Here is a 22610-nt window from a genome sequence, read left to right as displayed (position 1 = left end):
ATCAGGTCAGCATGTTAATCTTGGAGGAAATTAGTCAACGTATACAAGCTCTGTTGATAATTCCCCATTCATACGGATTCTAAAGATGCATCAATGATTTTCATCATTAATAAAAGCTGATGCTACAATAAAGATAGCTGAACTAGCGTATCGATCGTGTTCCTTTAGGCAACACAGTCCAACAATGATACATAATTTAGCTTGGTTGCTTGTTAAAATAACTTCTTGCTATAAAGTGCTTACACTACACTTTGCATTCTGTTCCGTGTTTGTAACATCTACGTCCTATTCTTTTGTAATTAGTTTTTCTCTCTCTCTCTCGCCTTCTGTTTAACTTTTGTTTGCTTTTATTTTCCTGCGTGGCGATATAAACGGCTGCAGGGCCCGTGCCACTTCCACTTAGCGTGTTCCTTGCGAGCGTTGTCATCTTCTGAGTTCTCCAACGAGATCACAGTAATCAGGCCCCAGCTTGCGGAAGGTAACGTTGGAACGGCTAACGGGGGGGGGGGGGGGGTGACGACACCAAGGAACGTCAGCGACACAACAGCGGAATGTTCCGCAGCATGTCGCTATCGCTCTTCGCACCTCCGGTGGGTATTTGGCCTACTCTTCCACGCTGGCCATAATGTCTCGGAAGAGGTGGGAGTCCCCACGCTTTACCCCACCACATTCCACCTGCCGATTGGCCATTAACACACATTTCTACTTGCCGAGCGAACAACACGGAGATCAAATCGATTCGGCGACTTCTATATTGCAAGGCCAGTGTGGCTAAACGTTACACCACGGGCAGGATAATATATATTTTTTTAAAGTACTGAAAATAACTATCAATACTTCTCGTAAGCAGTATTGTTATTCTTATTACACTATGTAACACAATTTTGTGCCTGGGTAGTAAGTGTTATTTAGTAATTTCTCATGCCTAAAAAGTTTAGAAAATGGCTATTATTCCCCACAAACTTTGCTTTTGTGACCAGGACAGTGATATTTAGAAATTTACCGATTTTCAATGAAAAAACAGGTAAATTTGTGTCTTTTCGTTCACATAAAGTCAGAAAAAATCAACATATGAATCAAAATGAACATGTATTCATAGTAGAGTGATACAAAAATTACGACAGAAGATTTAGAGGTGAGTAGTTTTTCGAGATTTACAATTATACTATAAATCACTTTCACGAAACAGCCGCCAAATGTAGTCTCCCATCATGTTCTCGTTATACTGCCCTTGGTAGCGGCGTTCAAAGTCCAGTATATCCTGGTGGAAGCGCTCGCCTTGCTCCTCTGAGGACGCTCCCATGTTCTCCTTGAATTGATCAAGATGAGCATCAAGGATATGGACTTTGAGGGACATCCTACAGCCCATTGTGCCGTAGGTCTTCACCAGAGTCTCAACCAGCTCTACATAGTTTTCGACCTTGTGATTAGCCCAGGAAGCCAAAAACCACTGCGACAAAGCTGTCCCAAGCTGCTTTCTCCTTACTAGTGAGCTTCTTGGGGAATTCATTGCACTCCAGGATCTTCTTTATCTGAGGTCCGACAAAGACACTGGCTTTGACCTTTGCCTCAGACAACTTAGGGAAGAAGTCTTGAAGGTACTTGAAGGCTGCCGACTCCTTATCTACAGCTCTGACAAATTGTTTAATAAGGCCCAATTTGATGTGCGGTGGTGGCATCAGCACCTTCCGGGGGTCCACCAGTGGCTCCCACATGACGTTGTTCCTCCCCACAGAGAACTCGGTCTGCTGTGGCCAGTCCCGCCTGTACCATCCTACAAAAATACATTTATTTCACCCATGACTAATGTGTAAGAGATTCTCGCAACAATTTTCATATATGATATATATTTTTTCAATAACATAAAAAATTGTAAAACATTTAAAAATAAAAAACTTTTACAAATTAAATGTTTTAACAAATTTTACAACATAAAATTCTAAGCAATAATTGTCCATCTTACCTTCCAGAGTTATTTTGCATTGCTCGCAGGTGAAATGAGGTGCCCAGGGTTTGTCTTGATCCCCGACAGGCATGCCGAAATATGCCTTGTAGGCCTCACACATCTTAGCAGATGCTTCCACAGAGTACTTTTTCACTCTTGGTTTCATAAATTGGCCGCAGACATAGCAAAATTCGTCTGCCGGATGTTTGCAGCCTCTTGATGCCATCTCAGGTAAATGCAGATTTGTATCCACTTAGGCAGCTGGGAACTAAACTGAACTGGTGGGCTTAAGGCCCCTGTATTTATACTACTATTTATATTACTGGAAAGTTCTAGAATGTTCTAGAAGTTTACTCCAAGTTTACTCAGCACTGAATCTATCTGGAATGTTCTGGAAAATAGGTAAATTTCAAAATATCACTGTCCTGGTCACAAAAGAAAAGTTTGTCGGGAATAATAGCCAGTTTGTGTACTTTTGAGGCATAAGCAATTAGGATATAACACTACTCAGGAACAAAAAAAAATGTTACACTTATTATTGTATATTGAAAACTAAATGCTTTAAAACTTTTTTACGTTTAGTTTGTTGTCCTTCCCCGCACCTCTGATGAGCACGGTAGGCTACGTATTGCGCGAAAGAATTTCAACATGCATACATACATACGTACATGCGTTGTTAATAATAATACAAAAAAACCTTTGGTCGATGCACTTCCTGTTGAAGGCCTCCCCATGCCATGTCAGTCACGGGGTGCTGTTTGACCATACTTCACCACAATGGTCAATGCAAGTTTGGTGAATGGGGTACCTAGAACCGGTTCAGATATCATTTGCCACTGATGTTAGCTGTGGCGGGGAATTCAATTCAGGTTGCTGAGTTTTGTAGTGTGGTTACGCTAACCGCTTTTTTCCACCTCCGCACGCAATTCTACACGGCGTCGCAAAGCCAGAGATCTGGTGGTGAAAATGAATCATGAAAACCCGGCGAGACTTTTTCTGGCAAGCAAAATAAATTATTACGTATCTCTGTGTTTGCAGTTTTATTCGCGGACAACAAGTTTAATGAAATACACACCAATCTTGACAGCTGATAAGAAAATAATGCAAGCGTCAGAGATATGCTGTGGTATTTTTTAAGTTACAGGGGCACCACTGCTTCCTAGAGATTTTTGTTTTATCTGGCGGCATTATTTACTTCAAGCCCTGCCAAGTCACCCGCTTGCCTCTTCTCCCCACGCACCTCCCTACCTCCCCGATTCTTGCTTGGAACATTTCGCGCCCCTCCCTCTGTAGCTCCACGCTGCATTAACAGATACCTATCATCAACCACCCAGTAGTTGTTGTGGGGAAGGGCGGTGGTTTTAACATCACGCTGCTGGTCGCGGAGATAGTTGTAGCCATCGCGCCTGTGATTAATGCGCTTGTCACGGCCAATAGGACCCCTCACAACATTACACGGACGCTGCAATTTCATCTTGGCCGGTGTGGCCCAATGCGTTGTGCGTTTCCAGCCACCCGGCTAAAGGAATGACAGATATACCGTTCCACGGGCTGTTTATCCAGGCCCACGCAATAGGCGCGAGCGTTGTTATTTACCCACTCCGTTTGTTTGTTCGTTTATGCGTGCATGCAAACTTCTTAAAATCGTTGCCAATTATCGCCACTGCAGCGGTTTTTATTTCGCCCTCCTCCTCTTCCTGGGATATTGCATAGAGGAGGACTCCCGATTAACCGCTGCGATATTGCCCGTGACTTGAAATATCCTGTTGCCCGAGACTCCATTCTTCCTATCATCTGCAGTTATCTGTAGATTTCCCCAACATACCTGAAGGAAGGCATCCTATTATCCGCAACCATCTTGCGAGTAAGAAGAGTTTATGGACGAAAATGTAGAGGATAATACGCGATTATCCACTATTTCTTCCCACGGTTAAGTGGAGTAATTTTGCGGATGTCCCTGGCAGGGTGACAGGGTCTGTGATACTGGTCCTTAGCATCACCATGGATAAAAGGAGCTCTCCTGGATTTAGTATTTTTTTATTTCACATTTTCACTTAAGTCTAATGTCTGAATTTCGGAATTTGAAATGGCAATACTTCTCTTCCTTTTTTAATATTCTCAACAAACTATTACGGAGACGTATTTCACGTTGGAAATGCGTAATGAAAATCCCTGCTGTAAAGAGAAAAAAAATGTAAACACGATCGGGGGATAAGAAAAGAGCTCAGGCATAAATGAGAAATATAATCGCTAAATAATCTGTAAAGCGTTTGCAATTGCTGGCATAGCCCTGTCTCGATTCAAAAGCCTTTATGTGTGTGATTGGTTTTTAGTTAAGGTGAGGAATGTCAAGTTTAGTGGGCATACCGACAGCTCATAGATTAATTCTCTTGTCATGCACGGTTCACCCATCATTTTTGCACCTTTCCTGCAAGACCCTTCCCCAAGCGACTTTGGGCACACATCTTACCAAGGATCACTCTGCCAATTCTGCCTACGTGCTAATGTAATGCTCATAACCTGTCCTCAAATCATCTAACCTTAATTGCTTTCCTACATCTTTATTACATCAGCTGGTACCCATAATTCCCTATGCACCCACTTGGCAGTAAAACAAGTTTATGGTGACAATTAAATGTCATATTTTCTCCGCTGCTGATGTATTATACATACACAGTAATTGAAGCTGGCAGTGTGTGTGTGTGTGGGTACACAATATTCGACTTTTCTCGATACTTATCATATAATGGAGCCATTTCAGTAGGTTCTCATTTTCTGTACAATGCAATTGCCTAAAGGCCGAGCGTTTAGCCGAAATGCTTTCTCTGAAGGGAGCCTGCGATGCAAGTCGTATGCCAGGCGTAACTTTGGCCGCATCCAAGTGAGTCAAACGCCAAAAAAGCATTCGACCACTGCCTCTCACTCGTGCGTAACCTCCGTGCATTTTAAAACGATTCCAGCTCACAATGTGCCTTCCCCCTGGGAGCAGGAAGAAAGTAATGAAATAAGAAAAACAGAATTGTTACCCGTGAACAATTGCGCGCAAACGTGCGCTGGTTTGCGCGCACTTATGTCCGTCGTAAGACCCATAGACCTGCACGTATGCCCATAGACCCGCATAGAGACCCATAAACTCACGTAACATACACTTACACATTTACATATATGCATACAACACGCTGCCTGTGACTAATTGAACTTATGCGTGCGTGATCTCATCACCTTTCAGAAGCTAAGCTGTTTGTAGCCTGGCTAGCGCTCGGATGAGGGAGACAGTCGATGAATGCAATGGTGATTTTGGCTTGGAATGTGAGGTGTCTCAAATAAGATAGGGATCGCAAAGGATGCTCAGTTCTCTCAGTGTGGAACTTTGAATGACTCCCCCTCGTATGAGTGAAGTTCTCTCCAGAAACTATGACTGTCCACGACGAGCCAAACACTCGTCAATGAAATTGGCCAAACTTTCCGATGCAGCACGCTCCTTCAACTTAGTCTTGAAACTCAGCGAGGCCTTTCCTGGATAACTGCAGGAAATAATTGCCTTGGAGTGTATGCACAACACTCTCGCAATCGCCGGACCAATGGGAGCCACAAAACGTCAATCGTTCCTCGTGGAAAGTTATCTGTGATGGATTGATTGCTGGCGTAAAAAAAAAAATGTCATGCCATTGCCAATGAGCAGGCAGTGTGCCTCTTTCTTCTTGTGGACAACTGTGAACAAAAGGGTCATACATAGCTCAAAGGATTCCTTCAGTATATATTGTGAATGTCGGTCTTCTTTCGAACTGTACTTAGCCAGCCGCGCTAATAGGAGGTACGGTAAATAATATGATTATTCTGATTCTGGATCGGACCAAAACTCGGCCGAGGGGATGCCCCCGCTCAAACCCGGTTGCTTGCGGAGCCCCAGGCTAGTGGCGATGGATCAGTGGACACCTGCGGGAACATTCGACGAAAACAGCCCCATTGATGGCTGAGCGAACACCACTGCAGTACTACCACACTGCCGCCACCCACCCAAGCAGTTCACTGATTTGTTCAGAATTGGGGCCCACGATTCAAGTGCAAAATTCTAATCTTCTTCTTTCGTATGTGGCTGATGTAGATGCAGAGCAACAACTGCAATTTCACATGCAGGTGGTCAAGCCAGACAACCGTGTCAGGAACAGTGGAGATTTTCGCTGTGATGTCTCCTTCGTATTTGTGGATAGGGCATTGCATTGTTTGACAGTTATACGGTCTATTCTGGATGACCACAGCCGCACACTGGAGAGTTTTTAATGTTCCACTTGTGCATCAGGTGTTCCATGATTTGTGCAGCGGATGCGATTTAACGTTGACCATGAGTCAAATAACTTGGCATATTTTTGTTTTCAAAGTCTCGTCTGTTCTGCTTCTAATTTTCTACTGCTGCCACCCTTCCCAGCAATTCACTGAGCGGTCAAGATGTGGAGCCCACGATTCAACTCAATATTCTAATAATGTCACGTCTCTCGTTTTCAACTTCTTGTCTGTATCACTTCAAATTATCTCCGTCTTGTGGACAACTTTGTTCGCCCCGTTCGCACACGGCCAGAACGTTCATTTGCGCGCAAAACAGTTGATCGATTCTCGCACGTAGCTAATTCGACGCGTGTGTATATTCTACCTAAGCATGACAATCGAGTGCAATTGGTTGAATCTATAAATGCGTCTAGGGGAGGTGCGGGCGATGGTGGCGGTGGGGTAGGGGAAGGGGGGTTTCCATCGGCGTAGGCCGTGCATTGTGGGATCGAACGCCCTGATGTGTGCGCTGCGGCGCTATTGATGCCACGTGTCCTTCACGTCGGAAAGGGCCCCCGTGGGAAGAGGCGAGAGACAACTTTGCCGCAGATGGCAACGGTGCTTCGAATTGCACGCGATGGAAGGCGATGAAAGTTGTAACGATTTCTGACGATGGAAATTTCAAATATTAATTCGTGAATTGTTTTTTTCTAAGTGAGGGATTTTGAGCATCATTCGGTGTTCTTGTGTGTATGTGGGGGGAGCGGTAGTGTAGCGGTTAGCGCTCTGCGCTACGAACCTGGTGATCCGGGTTGGATTGCCGCTCACGGCCAACACCGGTGAACCGTTTCTGGGCCTCTACTAGATAGGCTCAGCCTCGAATGAGTACCTGGTGAGATGTGTAAACATCGCCACTGGGGAGGTAAAGGCAGCCGAGCGTGATGTTGGCCACCCAGCCCCTCGTGTACCGTGCCGGCCTTAATAGGTGCTCGCTAACAGTCTGTTGAGGCTATACGGCGGGGGGGCGGGGGGGATCTTTGTGTTGCTTTATCGTTTCTGTTTGGTAACCACTCGAAGCTACTTTGTGATGCTTCTGTCGTAAAAAGTCCAGTATCACCACATTTTATGGACTTCCTTCCCACCCCCCACCCCGTATTTTATTGCAAAAGTTTGGGGTGCGTCTTATCATCCAGAAGATGTGTGTGTGTGAGAATAGATTTGTTTAACTTTATGGACACTGGCAACAAGTTAGTGACTGAGCTATGTGATATCCAACAGTGTTCTAGGAAGGCCAGCAAGCTGAAATTTGGCACAAATACATTTTAAAGAGTATGCTTGTAACTTGGAACGATTTGAAATGTAAAATTTTAAAAAATTGTTTCGTGAAATGAGAACCCGTAGGTTCATTAGTTTCACTAATAGGGCAAGGTCATTCAAAGGTTAAATCTACATCACAATCAGTCAGTTCGTTCGCTTCTCAGTGCGCTTGTCCTGGTGAGGGTCACGGCAGCAGCGTGTTGAGTAGTGGCGGTCCACACCTCCCTCTCCCTGGCGACAGACTCCAGCAATACTACACTATACACTACACTATACACTACTATATACTACTACACTCTACACTACACTATACACTACTATACACTACTACACTCTACACTACACTATACACTACTATACACTACTACACTCTACACTACACTATACACTACTATACACTGCTACACTCTACACTACACTATACACTACAATACACTACTACACTCTACACTACACTATACACTACTATACACTACTACACTCTACACTACACTATACACTACTATACACTACTACACTCTACACTACACTATACACTACTATACACTACTACACTCTACACTACACTATACACTACTATACACTACTACACTCTACACTACACTATACACTACTATACACTACTACACTCTACACTACACTATACACTACTATACACTACTACACTCTACACTACACTATACACTACTATACACTACTACACTCTACACTACACTATACACTACTATACACTACTACACTCTACACTACACTATACACTACTATACACTACTACACTCTACACTACACTATACACTACTATACACTACTACACTCTACACTACACTATACACTACTATACACTACTACACTCTACACTACACTATACACAGGGAACTTGCTCGCAGTCAAGCCGCTTACTCTCACAACCAGTTCTGCCGTTTCAGGGTCTGCTTGGAAGCATTCATCGGTCAACTTTCAGGGCCATGTATATGTGAGGAGAGGGGAAACATTTTTTAATTATTACACGAAGAATTATGATCATTTCGTGAGAATGGGTTGGAATGTAAGGATAGGGAAGGGCATGACACAGGAGAGCCGCAGTGTTCTAGAAGCGGTGGGAAAACAGAGGATCCATGCTGCACCGTACCAATAACAGGCCAGCGAGGAGTGGCCGTACGAGACCGAGGGCCCTTGATGGCGTTGCGCCATCAGTGTTGAACTTGGCCAGAACGTCAGTGGAATCTATCATTTGCCCCGCATCACAACACATCAATCTGCCTGCCCTTTGGATACTGTTTCTAGCATTTGATATATCTCTTGACACTTTGTCACTTTTCTTTTTGAAAAATGTGTCCATACAGTAATTGCCTGTTTGGAGAGGGTGATTTTTTTGCCATTGAGCTCTGTCTTTGTCGTGACAGTAAGGGGTCTCTTTACCATCCCCAGGGGTTTTTTTGTTGTTTACTTTTTGCTCTTTCCCCAATTATATTCCAATTCGCGCCGTTCATGTCACCATGCGAAATGGCTCAATTTCTGTGAAGAAGTCTCGTAGCCAGATGTGCATCTCACCCTGTGTCGGAGAATGGTCCCACGAGATGATGTCACATAACTTCTTCTGAAGCACCTTCAATAGCTCATTATCCACACATAGGGGGTCCACATGTTTTACGTGCCCCATAAGGTTCATCACATGGACCAAAACATTTTTCGGAATAAGTCAACTTAAGTTAAGCACCAAACTTAAGGATAGTTTAGTTTGTGTGTGTGTACAAAATCAGAGGTTACTGTGCTGAGATCATCAACGTATTACAATTGAGAACCTAGTTTAATCACGGTTAGCTAAGTGGATTCGTAAAGAGGATTTGAAATCATTGGTGCTATTTGATTTGAGTGCTTGTACCCTGAAACACCTAACGATCTCACTCATTGTTTGGCATCTGATAAGAACTCAGCCTAGTATTTGTCAAACAGAAGAAGATGGAATCCTCTGTGTGACTCCCAACGAGCCCCTACTTACACACCTTCTTCTTGGGAAATATATAAGGCATAAGGTGGGCGGCAAGAGAAAAACAAAGACAGACCTGGGGTGGGTGGGTGGGCCGGGGGTGGGGGGAGTGATGTCTAGGAGCGGACCAAGATCGGCTCAGTGAGTATCATGAGAGCTTGTGTCAAGAGCAAGTGCTGCAACACGTTGACCTTTGACCTCCGAACCCCGGAGCTTGCATAGACGGACGGATTGATGGAAATGTAATTATGCATCCCTGGGACCACGTGTTGCAATGTCCGAGCAAGTATGGACATACTTCAGCAAAAAACAAATCAAACAAAGATTGATTGCGATCGTTAAAAAAACTCGATGGAGTGCATTGCACACACCGCAAAACCTACTCGGATGCACCGCATCTTGCAGGCGCGAACAAGGCCGCAGAGGATGTGACACGGGACTCGACTGTCAGCTAAATCCATGCTCCATCGTCCAACTGAGGCCTGAACAGCCCCCGTGTGGATCTCTCCGAGGTGTCAAACGTTGACCCGTCACCGCCGTGGCAAACGGCACGGATATTGAACTGTCAGGAATTTGGCCCGGCGCTCGAATGGTTATGTGCGAGGGAATCGATAGCCGGGATCCTGTGTCAGAACACTGCCCGTGGTGGTGAAGAGAGGAGCTGAGTGATAGAAACTTACCGCTGCAGATCACAAACATTGAGAAACACTGGTGTGCTCAGCAGCTGCACGGCTGTGTACTCCAGCATGAATTTTACCAAATGACTTCCGCACTGGCAGACTAAGGTATATGGCCACTGTAATACACTGATACATATGGTGGCTTAGTCTTTCCGTACATCCTGTTATCTCGCACACTCTACCCCCATCAGGTCCGTGTTGGCAGAGTATCTGTCTCGTCCGTCATACAAATGAACTCCGCAAGCGGTGTGCTGCGTGTAAGCGCTGACGCCGGTTGTGAGTGCTGACGCCCTGTGTAAGCACTGACCCGGTATGGAAGCCCCGACGTCGTGTGTAAGCGTATTCTGTGCAAGGGATCTGGCGACGTTTGCACAGAGACCTGTATTTAAATGTTGCAATGAACACATTTTTTTATAATTTGTGAATTAAATTGATTAATTTGAAAAACCGGCCCGCTTAAATGTCACCCATTAAATAACCCTCATAATGAAATAGCAGGTAAACATTGTTTTTTTTTGCCTAGAACATTTTAAATCAAACTTAATTACATTTTTAACTTTTTGGCCGCTTTTATTATTATCATTATTATCTGATTTTGTAACGTAATAACTCTTTTGTCTAATGTTCGTGTCTGTCGGGTTGTATTCTGAGGATTGGCGTATATGGAACAAGCAACTTGGGCAAACAAAATCAGAACATCTTTCTCCAAGTTGTGGGTTAGTGGGTTCGAATCCAATGTAGGTGATATTTGGCCTACTCTTCCATGCTGGCCAGCCACCTTGGAAGAGTTGAGGACCCACACACTTTCTCCCACCACACATGGACTCCCATTTGGAGTGCACATCGTAAATCTTCCTTCAACCAATATCCTGAAGCAAAAGATTAGTGCTGGATTCAACTGCATTCGCAAACGTGATTTGTAACTTTCATCCTCACCCGTGTATCGATATTTCAATTTTAACGTTTCATTTTACTAAGGGACTATTTTGGTGTTGTTGTCTTGGTGTGGTCTGGGACTGTTCTTGCTGTTGTTTTGCTGCCTTACCCATTGGTGTACTTATGCAATATCAACTTATACACTTTATCTCCGTTACGGATTTATTTTTCGAGATTTGCTCACCTCTCCCAAACTGTGCATGCCTATCGTTGCTTGTGTTGTTTATTGTTGCTGTAAATGTATGACCCGTCACTACTGGACATCTGTGAAAAAAGAGCTTCACGGCTTATCGGATTTCTCCATGATAAATAGAGATTCCGATTCTGTTTAAACTGCTGGGTGGATGACAGCAGCGGTGGGCAGGGGGGGGGAGGCAGAGGGGGGGGGGGTGTCTTTATAAAAAAACAAAAATGCTCACGGTTTCAACTCCCTGTGGCAGAAGATCGAACCTGCTGCCTCTGTTCCATTGTCCTAACCCCCGCACCAGGCCAGCATCCCCATGTGCAATACAAAACGTTATCAAATAAGCCTGCCTGAGCTGACTGGGCGGCTAAGAGATCAGAGCACTGAGCCAGCAACGACGAGGCCCTGGCTTTCGAATCTGGGTCGAAGCCAGCCACGCTTAAACTCGCCTCTCGAATGTAGCAGGTTGATTGGTCTCGCCCTGTACGCCGCCGATGGCAGCGCACGTAACAACAACGCCCTTGCTGGAACCCGATTGCCAATGCAGTGTTCGCCAGCATTGGCGGTGGCACGCATTTACGGACACCAGTTTCTGTACATGGCTAATGAAAGTGGGTTGTGTAAAATCTCGGTTATTGCACATCTTAACTTTTAATGGTTAATTTCAAGATGTTGGTTTCATCTTCTTGGTTCTTTCGGTAAAGTCACGTAGAAGGAAAATAATAAAATAAATAAAATAAAATATAATAAAATAAGTCTCACGACGTTTCAGGTCTGTCAAGTAGACTCTGTCTACTTGACAGACCTGTTCTCCACCTGAGGACGGCTGCTTGCGTTGTGGCCAAAACGTCGTGAGAATTATTTTATTATGTTTTATTTTTATTATTTTCCTTCTACGTGACTTTACCGAAAGAACCAAGAAGATGAATCCCTGCAGTCACGAAAGCTTTAAATCGAAATGTTGGTTTCAAATCACATTTTACCAAACCAGATGGCATCAATAAGGAAATATATTAGGCATTGGGCCCATGGGATATTTGATGTGTCTGTGTTGAGCTGTAAGGCCACACCTGTGCACAAAAAGGTTCGTGACAATAATTACGTCTGTGCTTGGCGAGAAGAAAGACCTACGATGGCCTGAAAAACCCACACGTTTCAACCGAAAACGCAGAGACGAGAACGGCAGGCACACTGCACTTTTGTGCATTGTGCTAGAAACCATCAACAGTTCCTGAAGGGCATGCTGACAAGGTAACGCTGAATTGGCTACAAACTCAGAGGGGTTGATACCAGGACAAGATTTAGCTGCCCAAATAAATCCCGCTCACACACGTTGGTCCCTGAAGAGTCCTACTACTGCATTAGCTGGTATTGGAAATCAGATTATTTTATGTGTATCTATAATTTAACGTTTTGTATATATATATGAAGCAGTGTAAATAATACATTGTTTTTGGTCATATGTGTTTGTAAACACCACTGGCCAGTGGAACAAATGTTATTTGTGTCTGTGTATCTAATAGAATATAGACAATCATGACTGACTAAGTGACAGATGTGACATCTAGTGATGTTTCATAAGGGCTATGAATCTGAGTGAATTTTAATTATCTACATTCTATTGGTGTTCTACAAGGGCTAGACAACTGAAATTGGGTGCAACTGTAATTGATTGAATATAGATATATAAACATCTACAGACTTAATTTTTTAAATTTGGGCACAAAATATTACAGCCCAGATTCCGGGCCAATGGGTGATGTTAAAAGCGTAATTTAATTTTCGATGTAGAGAGACCGATTTGTGAAGACGCATCACCTGATTGTCTGTGTTGTTACCGGTTACCGTAATGGACGCCTAGCAATCTATGGGTGTCCAAGCCAAAGGCCTGAACAGTAACAGTAATCTTGATTTGAAGCTTTCGTGACTGCAGGAATCCATACTCTTTGGTTCTTTCGGTAAAGTCACGTAGGTAGAAAATAAATAAATCACGACGTTTCGGGCGCAACACAAGCGTCCGTCTTTCCCACCTGATGACGGACGCTTGTGTTGCGCCCGAAACGTCGTGATTTATTTTATTTTATACCTACGTGACTTTACCGAAAGAACCAAAGTGTGTAGTAATAGTAATGCCAAATCTGTAATTATCATGCCCATTGTTTGCGCCGGAAAGCCTAGGCTGAGTCCCAGTGCTTTTGTCTGACGTGTGTTACACGTCGCTATGTTTGACAGTAACGCTCCCGAGTGATGCAGGTCATTCTTGAAAAATGAGACTGCTGGTTTCTTAAAGTTGTCGCGTGGTTAAGCAAATAATCTTCAAACTCGGCTGATGCTTCCCTTGCTTTGGGATATTACACTGCAGCAGCATGAGAGTTCAGTAGAGAAGTCAGGCAAGGGTGGGCTGAGGTTGGGAGGTTTGGCCAAATATAGGGCCACGCAGTAACACGCCCACACTGCAATGCGGAGAAATAAGCGTATAGACATCTGGAACCCAGGTAATTAAAGTTTGTTGAGCTCAGTGTGCGGTGTCTGTCTGTTTGAACAACACACAGAGACCCGGTGTAGTCCCTCTATCAAATGATGCACGCCGGCCCTGTCTTAGCTGCTCAAATACAGACATATCAAATGTATTAGGTTTCATAAATGCGAGTTCCATGTATTATGATTATTATTAGCTGAAAACGCCCGAAGAGTGTTCTTAGCAGCAGAGTTTCCGTTGTGGCAAGGGGAGAGCATTGTGTACTGAAATCGGATCAACCAACTTTTAGAATAATTCACAAGACCTCTCAGGCAATCATTTACATTTAGTACGTGTGCTGTAATGGGGTATATAAGTGGCTATTCATCATTATTATTATGAATGTTAATATGTTTTTGACTGCTTACTAAAAGACCCACGTCTGCACTTGCCAATAATCTACCAACCCGCCCAGTGGTTGCGGTCAGAGCCTGGTTGTGAGTGTGCGCGTTGTAAACACGGGCCATTAATTTATGACTTATCACCAACGTATTGATGCCCTTTAAAATTCGGTCTGTAAAAGCCCCTTAATATTGCATTCCAGACCAAATGGTAACTTTATTATCTCGGTCAATGAAAAGCAATGCCGTGGAAACATTGTGTTTGTCCTTTGCATTTGGCGGCCGTCGTCGCAGACACCTCGGGACGCATTTAAATAACGCGTGAAAAGTTCACCTCCGCAGTTCATTTCAAAATATCAAGATTAATTTGATTCGCATTATTCCTCGGCAAGTGTTTTCACCGTGATTTCTATGCACAGCCACGCACCTGGCATTTTGCTACTGAATGACTTGGTGCCTCTGCTCGTGAATCCGGCGCTCTGCCCGGCGCTGTGTTTGCACGCCGCAAATTTTTTTTGAATGCCGCAGCAGAAAAAAATTCAGCCTCCGTGGCATTTGCGCCGGAGCTGCTTTGCGGGGTAAAGGCGCAGCCCTGGAATTGTCTTGCTCATGCTGCTGCTGGCAGAAGCGGCCTCCACTTCGAGGAAGCTCCCGGGAAAGCACCTCGAGAGGGCATTCGTTTTGCTCACTCTTCCTCGTCGGCCGGACACCTCGCGAGGGCCTCCGATACACGGGATGATTGATGATGTGATGAGCCCACGCGAAGCCGTGTACAGAAGCATTACCGGAGACATTTTCACTTGCAGTTGAAAACCAGCACGTGCGCTGAGAGGAGACTAGGGGACCCTTACCACCACTCGCCACTACGCTCACCAACACACGGCATACACCAAACTCACGACAACCCACATACACCACGCTCACCACCACACCCCACTCCACACTCACCGCAGGCAGTGTGCTTCTCAACTAACTGTAGTGTACCATTTGTACTGCTTGGTGGTCAGAGACGAGGGGTGGGGGGGTCGGGGGTGATTTAAGAACCTGTGCTCCGTAATTTCAACTGCCGTGCCTTGAGATGGAACCGGCGGCCTCCGAGTTGCAAGTACGGTTGCTATCTCATTACCCCGCGTCAGTACAGGCTTTCTAAATGCACTGGTGTTTTGTGTGTGTGTGCCAATATTCGCAGCGTTGGCAAGATTGCTTTTGAAAAGTAATATATAAGCAGGCCCTCACAACCAGGGTAATATAATGTCTAATCTATGACAAAAAAATGAGAAACTACGCTCAGCTTGCAGTTTGTAACTTTAAAAAATGTACTTTACTTCTTCATTGTAAACAAACTGGATTGAACTATTTTTCAGTCGGTTTGACAGTGAGTGCGCTTTGAGTCTTATTTTTCTATACATATTCACACAATGGTTAATTCTGATTGGAAGGAACCAGGCACCTATGGTGTTGATGATTAAAATCCTACAACCTATAGAATTTCAGAATAAAAATCAATCTCGCCAGCTTCATCGACCATAATAGAGTTTTTTTTTGGGTTATATTGTGAAAATATAAATGTGTCGTTAAACCCGCTACCACCCGACACAGCCAATTAGTAAGGGTTGTCGTGTAAACAAAACATGCCAAAACATGCCACGTGACAAACCTTACTTATTGGCTGTGTCGGGTGGTAGCAGGTTTAACGGCGCATTTATATTTCCGCCATATAACCAAAAAAAAAACTATTTTATGGATAATATTGTGTTAAACCTGCTTCATTGTGTGGTACACGAAGGACCGCCTTATGGCTGTGCCCAAGTAAAAAAAAATACATGCAAGTAATTGGGGAGACCTGTAGACATTTACTTAGAAATAACCTAACCTAATCAATGACATAATTAACCTTTGTTGGAAACAAAGTTAGTGTTTTATTAAAGATCACTTCCCAATGAGGTCAAAGGGGTTGTTCAAATGTCATAGCGCCGAGACGCATTTTCTGTGATGGTCTCGACCTGGTCATCACTGACTGCACAATAATGCTCATGAAATTATTTTTAAAAAATGCCTGCACTTAATTTGGATAACTTCCAGCTCTGAGGATTAACACATTGCTGCGGAGGGAGCTGGTAGGACCGTTGGGTTGCTCGGTCAATGGCCAGGGTCAACGGCGGCGTGGTGTATTCCGCAAATATGCCCGACTGTGAGGGCGGGCACAAGCCAGCGTGAGTAGGTTAAACGTTGAGTTGTATAAGGGCACCACGGGGTGACCAGCCCCTCCCCACCCATCCCCACCCCTCCCACCCCCCCAGCCAGCCCCACCCTCCCCACCCAGCCCCTCCTCACCCTCCCCACCCAGCCCCTCCCCACCCTCCCCACCCAGCCCCTCCCCACCCTCCCCACCCAGCCCCTCCCCACCCTCCCCTCTCCACCCAGCCCCACCCCTCCCATTTTTGGATGCACGACGGACGGACGGACGGACGGACACAATAATCCCCTGTGGGCTGGTGGAACCAGGCGGTTCCTACCAGTAAAATTGTTAGTTGGTCATGCGACGAGCATTTGCTGTCCGTAGCAGGCAGGTGATGAAGTGCTGCCCCCTAGCCTGCAGAACAGAGAACACTGGATGTGATCTCAGAAGAATCTCTGTGACGTACATATTAACTACTGAGAAGGCGCACGGTTGTCGCTCACTTTTCGAAAGGCAGGCGGGCGGGCCGTAAGCCGGTACCAAACAATTCCCCTAAACTCTGCGTAACTCTCTCTGTATCAAGGTATTTTCAACCAATTACCGAGTCAGTTTAACGCGGAGGCTTTCGCGAGCAAAATCATCCATTGCATAGGTTTTTTTTGGGTTACATCGTGTAAATATATAAATGTGTCATTTAACCCACCACCTAGTTGTAATTACTGGTGAAACGTCGTACTCAGATTGGAAATGTTGTGGCTTTGCTCTCCAACACACCGGTGTGCTGAGCTAGTAACGAATTGGCCACGTTCTGTTTACGTGACAAACCTTACTAGTTGGCTGTGTCAGGTGGTGGCGGGTTTAACGACACATTCATATATTTACGCGATCTAACCCAAACAAAACTATGCTATGGACAATTATTGAGTGTTTGTATGAGTGGTCGGAAAACCGGAGCACCCAGAGAAAAAAACCCACGCATGCAAGGGGGCAACACTCTATCCCATACAGGTGGAACAGATGTAGAGATTAGTGCACACTTTCTGTAGCGCATTCCGGCAATCCGTGGGGTGGCACCTCGACGCCCACGGAAAGGGGATTTCGTACGGTCCTCGCCTCCAGAGTGATGGATTGCAGGTGTACTTCGCCACTGCCCGTGGAATACGCGCTTTTCATCGGTTGCACAGCTCTTGTGCGAGATGCGAGTGAATTCTTGTTCTCCCCAAAACGACGCTGACCGCACAATCGGGATACGGTTCGTGAAAAAAAAAAGTCAACGCAAAACGTAAAATATATTTATCACTTCCCAAAAGTTCGGGGCTGAGTTTAGGGAGGGATTGTAAAAGTTTAGTGCGCAGTGTTTTTCAGGCACCAGCACGGTGCAATTAAAGTTGGTTACGAAGGCGTACAGGGATGCCGCCATGGTGTAGTGGTTAGCACTAGATTTGTAATCCAGGGGTCACCGGTTACATCCCCATTGGTGCAAGCTTCTTCAGTACCCCCTGCCTTTGTCTTCACAGCAGCGTAACAGGTTTACACAGCTAGATTTGAAGCTTTCGTGACTGCAAGGATTCATACTCTTAGTTATTTCGGTAAAGTCACGTAGGTAAAAAATGAAATTAAAATTAATACATAATAAATAAAAAATCACGACGTTTCGGAGGCAACACAAGTCTCCGTCATCAGGTGGGATGTCACATCCACACTCACTTGATGCAGCAAATCTGGCTGTGACGGTCCCACCTGATGACGGAGACTTCTGTTGCCTCAGAAACGTCGTGATTTTTTTTTATTAATTTAAATTTCATTTTTTACCTACGTGACTTTACCGAAAGAACCAAGAGTATAGGTTTACACAGCAGTTGGTCGATCGGAAGGTTGCGTGCGGTGGGGTGAAGTGTGGGTGCTGCGGTCACTACCAACGCCTTTGACCAAGGTGGAAGAGGAGGCCGAAATACCATTGAGAGGAGCTCTCTATAGAACTTCCTCTCGCAGCGTCCCTTCCACCATGAGTGGCATTCACAAGCAATCGCACGGCTGCACCTTTGGCCGTGGATAGAGAAGCTCATGGGACATCTCGCCACGGTGGCTGCGAGATGTTAACTACCTCGCCTGGTGTATCAGGAGGTCGTGGGTTCGATCCCAACCCTGACGCTTGTATATTTGGAATTTGCATGTTCTCCCCGTGGTCGCGTGTATTTTTTTCTTTGGCCTCATTGTTTTTTTCCCCTCCACATTTATAATCAACGTGCATTTAGAGTATTTGGCTGCTATAAATGTCCACACGGTAAGCCACTTTCTTGTGAGGTATCATTTGTGGCCAGGTCGCTTCCGAATAAGAGCTATATAGCTCAGTGGGCCTTACCTGGTGAAATAGAAATAGTTCAGTTTGGTTTACCTGTCAAGGGAAGGCAAAAAAACCCACCAATGTTGATTCATCGAGCCCGGCGCGCCAGATGTGCCGCAGATGAACATCGCATGAAAGTGTCACGAAACGAGATCACACCCTGGGCGGCGGCATGTGTGCGTTCCGCTGACATTATCTCCCCTGCCATAAGCCGAGCTGCACCGCAAGAGAAGTGTTGCGCTGGGCGTCGACAATTCATTTTGACGTCCTTCGTAATCCTTGCGAGAGAGAGAGAGAGCATCATTTTTAATACAAGTCATTAAATGCGTCGCCATATTTCATGCAAGAACAAACTCGGCTGCCTATTTTTAACTTGCCCGTTTAAATGAGTTCCCAGGGATGCGTGCGGGGTGACTGAGAGCGATTCAATTGTTTCCCCGCCTACCTGTGCCGTTCCTCTCTCCGCCCAGGCCCTGGCCGTACACCACGTTCGAGAGCGGTTACGACCTTCTGAACGGAAAACAGCCGACAGACAAAATCTTCAGGTATGTAACCCGTGCCTGCAAGGTGATGGCTTGAAATACATTATTATTATATAACGGTGAAAGGAAATGGTCACGGTCGAGGTCAAACAGTCAAAATTATTTGCTGCTGGAATGGACATCGACGTTGAGTGCTCAGCTCCTGTTGGCACCCCTGGACCCGGAGTGGAAATTCCACATCCTTACTGCAGGGGTGAGTCTATCGTAGGACACACACTGTTGACCTCTCCACAAAGTAGTACTCCTTTTATCACCCCTCTTGAGGGGTGACGAGCTGAGCCACCGGCCATTTGGGTTTTTTCGCTCGCGCCGGCTGTTGGCGGAAGAGCCTCCACTAGAGACAGAGACAGCCCCTCTATGCAGTATTTGTTTGGCCTACTCTTCCACGTTGGCCAGGCGTCTTCGAGGAGGTGGGAGTGCATCCACGCTTTACCCCAACACACGTGACCTGCCGATAGACTAACTCTGCTGAACAGGATAATTGGTTTTTTACCCTTCTATCTGGCAACAAAACTGACACTTTTTTTACAAGGAGTCATGTTTGCATAGACCACAATACCTGCAGCCATAATGCAAACAAAAAACATAACTCTGATAATATATGCACTGTCCTTCAAGTTGATTGGTCCACACCCGAGACAGATTTCCTTAGAGACTAGTCTCACATGGGTTGGACCAGATGACGCCAAAAGGCGCACAACTTCAAGGACAGTGCATATATTATCAGAGTTGTGTTTTTTGTTTGCATTGTCTGCAGGTATTGTGGTCTATGCAAACATGACTCCTTGTAAAAAAGGTGTCAGTTTTGTTGCCAGATAGAAGGGTAAAAAACGAATTATCATATGTTTTACTGGCAAATGAGGTTCCAATGGTGTGCTGAACACATTCATACTGCTGGCTGGACCGAGGTGGTGGTTTGTGATTTAAGTAACTTGTTAATTGTTTCATCTGATGTGCCAGTAATTTAACCCAGTGTGCTCTGCGTTGCAAGACTCGTGTGCTAACCATTACGCTGGCAGTATCCCCCTGTTTTTAATAACACTATCAACTGAAACTGCTCACATATAATGTATATACTTTTCTTTAGATGAAAGAGCCAGTTAAATCATTTGTTTCGCCCCTATTTAAAAGAAAAAAAATATATTGCCACTAATTTTCTTGTGTTGGCATTCATTTTATCATCTAATAGTTTTTTTATAACTTTAGGCCGAGTATTTTTTTTCAGCCTTTGGAATTTAATACAGTCCACCAATAACGAGATGATTAAAATTCATGATCTGTAAATTGTTATCACAATGTCTATTATAAGTTCAGACCATTTTTTTAATACCACTTTGGGGAGAAAAGGATTCTCTTTCACGCTAAAATTGCAAATTAACAACTCGGGGTTCCATGTCTCCATCCCTGCCTGAATCACTCAGCAACCTCCACAACTGCATATGCAACTAGCCGCTGGTGCACCTTGATGTGTGTGTAAAGCTGTAACACTAAAAACTTTTTTTTTTACCAGGTAAGGCCCCACTGAGCAATATAGCTCTCTTTCAGAAGTGACTTGGCTATCACAAATGGTAGCTCAACGAAGTGGCTTATCATATAGCAGCCAAATTTCTCTACAGCAGTGGTTCTGCCCCGGGACTACCGGTGAGCGGTCCGCGATGGTCCGCCAGGTGGTCCGCGAGGCTGTGATGCAAAACGCAGCTTGATCCGGACAATAATGACAACGTTGATACCTCTTGTTTGAGGCATTTATTCAAATTTTACCATGATATTTAGTAAAAAAAATGAAGTTGGGTAAACTACCCTGGCCATAAGATTTAAAAAGAAAATGTATAGCTGTGTTAAAATAATATTTTTATGTTCCAGTAATATGAATCATGTTGTATTAGGAGTATTTAGAGATAAGTGATTGCGTTTCGTCACCAGGGGTGGTAGGGCAGGTTGGTCAGCGAAAATATTTTCATCGGCCGAGTGGTCCGAGGGCGAAAAGAAGAGAAAGAAACACCTCTCTGATGCCGATTCTAAATTGTGGGGGGGGGGGGGGGACCGGAGGACCCAGAGAAAAATCCACGCGACCACGGGGAGAACATGCAAACTCTTAGTTCTTTCGGTAAAGTCACGTAGGTAAAAAATGAAATTAAAATTAATAAAAAATAAAAAAAATAAAATCACGACGTTTCGGAGGCAACACAAGCTTCCGTCTTCAGGTGAAACTGTCACAGCAAAAAATCTGTATCAGCAACACTTCCCACTTGATACAGATTTTTTTGCTGTGACAGTTTCACCTGAAGACGGAAGCTTGTGTTGCCTCCGAAACGTCGTGATTTTATTGTTTTTATTTTGTATTAATTTTCATTTAATTTTTTACCTACGTGACTTTACCGAAAGAACTAAGAGTATGAATCCTTGCAGTCACGAAAGCTTCAAATCTAGAAAGAACATGCAAACTCCAAATATTCCGGCGTCAGAGTCGTGGTTCGAACCCACGACCTCCCGCATACCAGGCGACGGAGGTGACATCTCACCGCCGCGGCAGTGTGCGGACAGGTTCACGTACGGCATGGGCCAAGGCTTGTGGCTGCCCTTCAGCAAGACGTTCGTCGTTCCTCCCGTCGAGCTGGACATCAGCCCACTGGCCAGCTGCCGCACGGACCTCTCCATCACGGAGGAGACAGCCGAAGTCCGGTAGGTCCCCCCCTCCTCCTCCCTCTCCCCCCTCACCCGTGCAGCCAGCCCATGAAATGTTTGCGGGTGAAATATTTTGGCAGGCGAGGGGAAAAGCGAAGACAACGATGCATTGGACGTGTTGTTTCGTGACGCTGCATTGGCAGTGGTGCACGAGCACTGATAATAAAATACTCAACACAGCCATCAGCAACACTTCCCAAAATGTAACATCACCTGACAACGACTATTACTACTATAAGAGAAAAGTTTATTTCCGCGTCTGCCATTCCTCATAATCGTTATGCGTCTACGCTCCGACCATCGCCAGGTGATCTGCGTTATGCCCTTGAACCCTGTTATCAAACCAGGTGTGGATTAATCCCGGTGTGTGTTGAGGAGCGGTGGCGCAGTGGTTAGCACGCTGGGCTACAGACCCGGCGACTCGAGTTCGATTTCCGCTCACGGCACAACACCAGGGACGATTATCTGAAGAGGTCCTGAGCCTTCCCTACTTCGACTTGGCCTCAAATGAGTACCTCTTGCGGTGTGTAAACATCACCACGAGGGAGACAAAGGTGACCGGGCGTGGTGCTGGCCACCCACTTCCTCATAGGTCATGCCGGCCTTCATAGGTGCTCGCAAACAGCACCTGCCCAAACTGTCTGTTCAGGCTATATGATCTTTGGCTTTGTGTTGAGAATGTATTTCTC

The 22610-nt window shown here is 45.1% G+C and overlaps 1 protein-coding gene across 1 annotated transcript in view; it reads left to right on the top strand.

The window, feature by feature from the left end:
- Window positions 1–22610, top strand: part of LOC133354672 (astrotactin-2-like) — a 484322-nt gene that overhangs the window by 225433 nt on the left and 236279 nt on the right. Inside the window, exons 10-11 of the mRNA XM_061571710.1 lie at window positions 19165–19239; window positions 21781–21918. Of these exons, the coding sequence (XP_061427694.1) occupies window positions 19165–19239; window positions 21781–21918 (213 nt within the window). The remainder of the gene's footprint in view (window positions 1–19164; window positions 19240–21780; window positions 21919–22610) is intronic.

This window comes from Lethenteron reissneri, chromosome 48 (assembly GCF_015708825.2).
Source record: "Lethenteron reissneri isolate LAM-NWPU_2019-01 chromosome 48, ASM1570882v1, whole genome shotgun sequence".
Classification (NCBI taxonomy): Eukaryota; Metazoa; Chordata; class Hyperoartia; order Petromyzontiformes; family Petromyzontidae; genus Lethenteron; species Lethenteron reissneri.
Note: the sequence above shows the minus strand (reverse complement) of the source record. Positions and strands in the feature narration are given on the sequence as shown.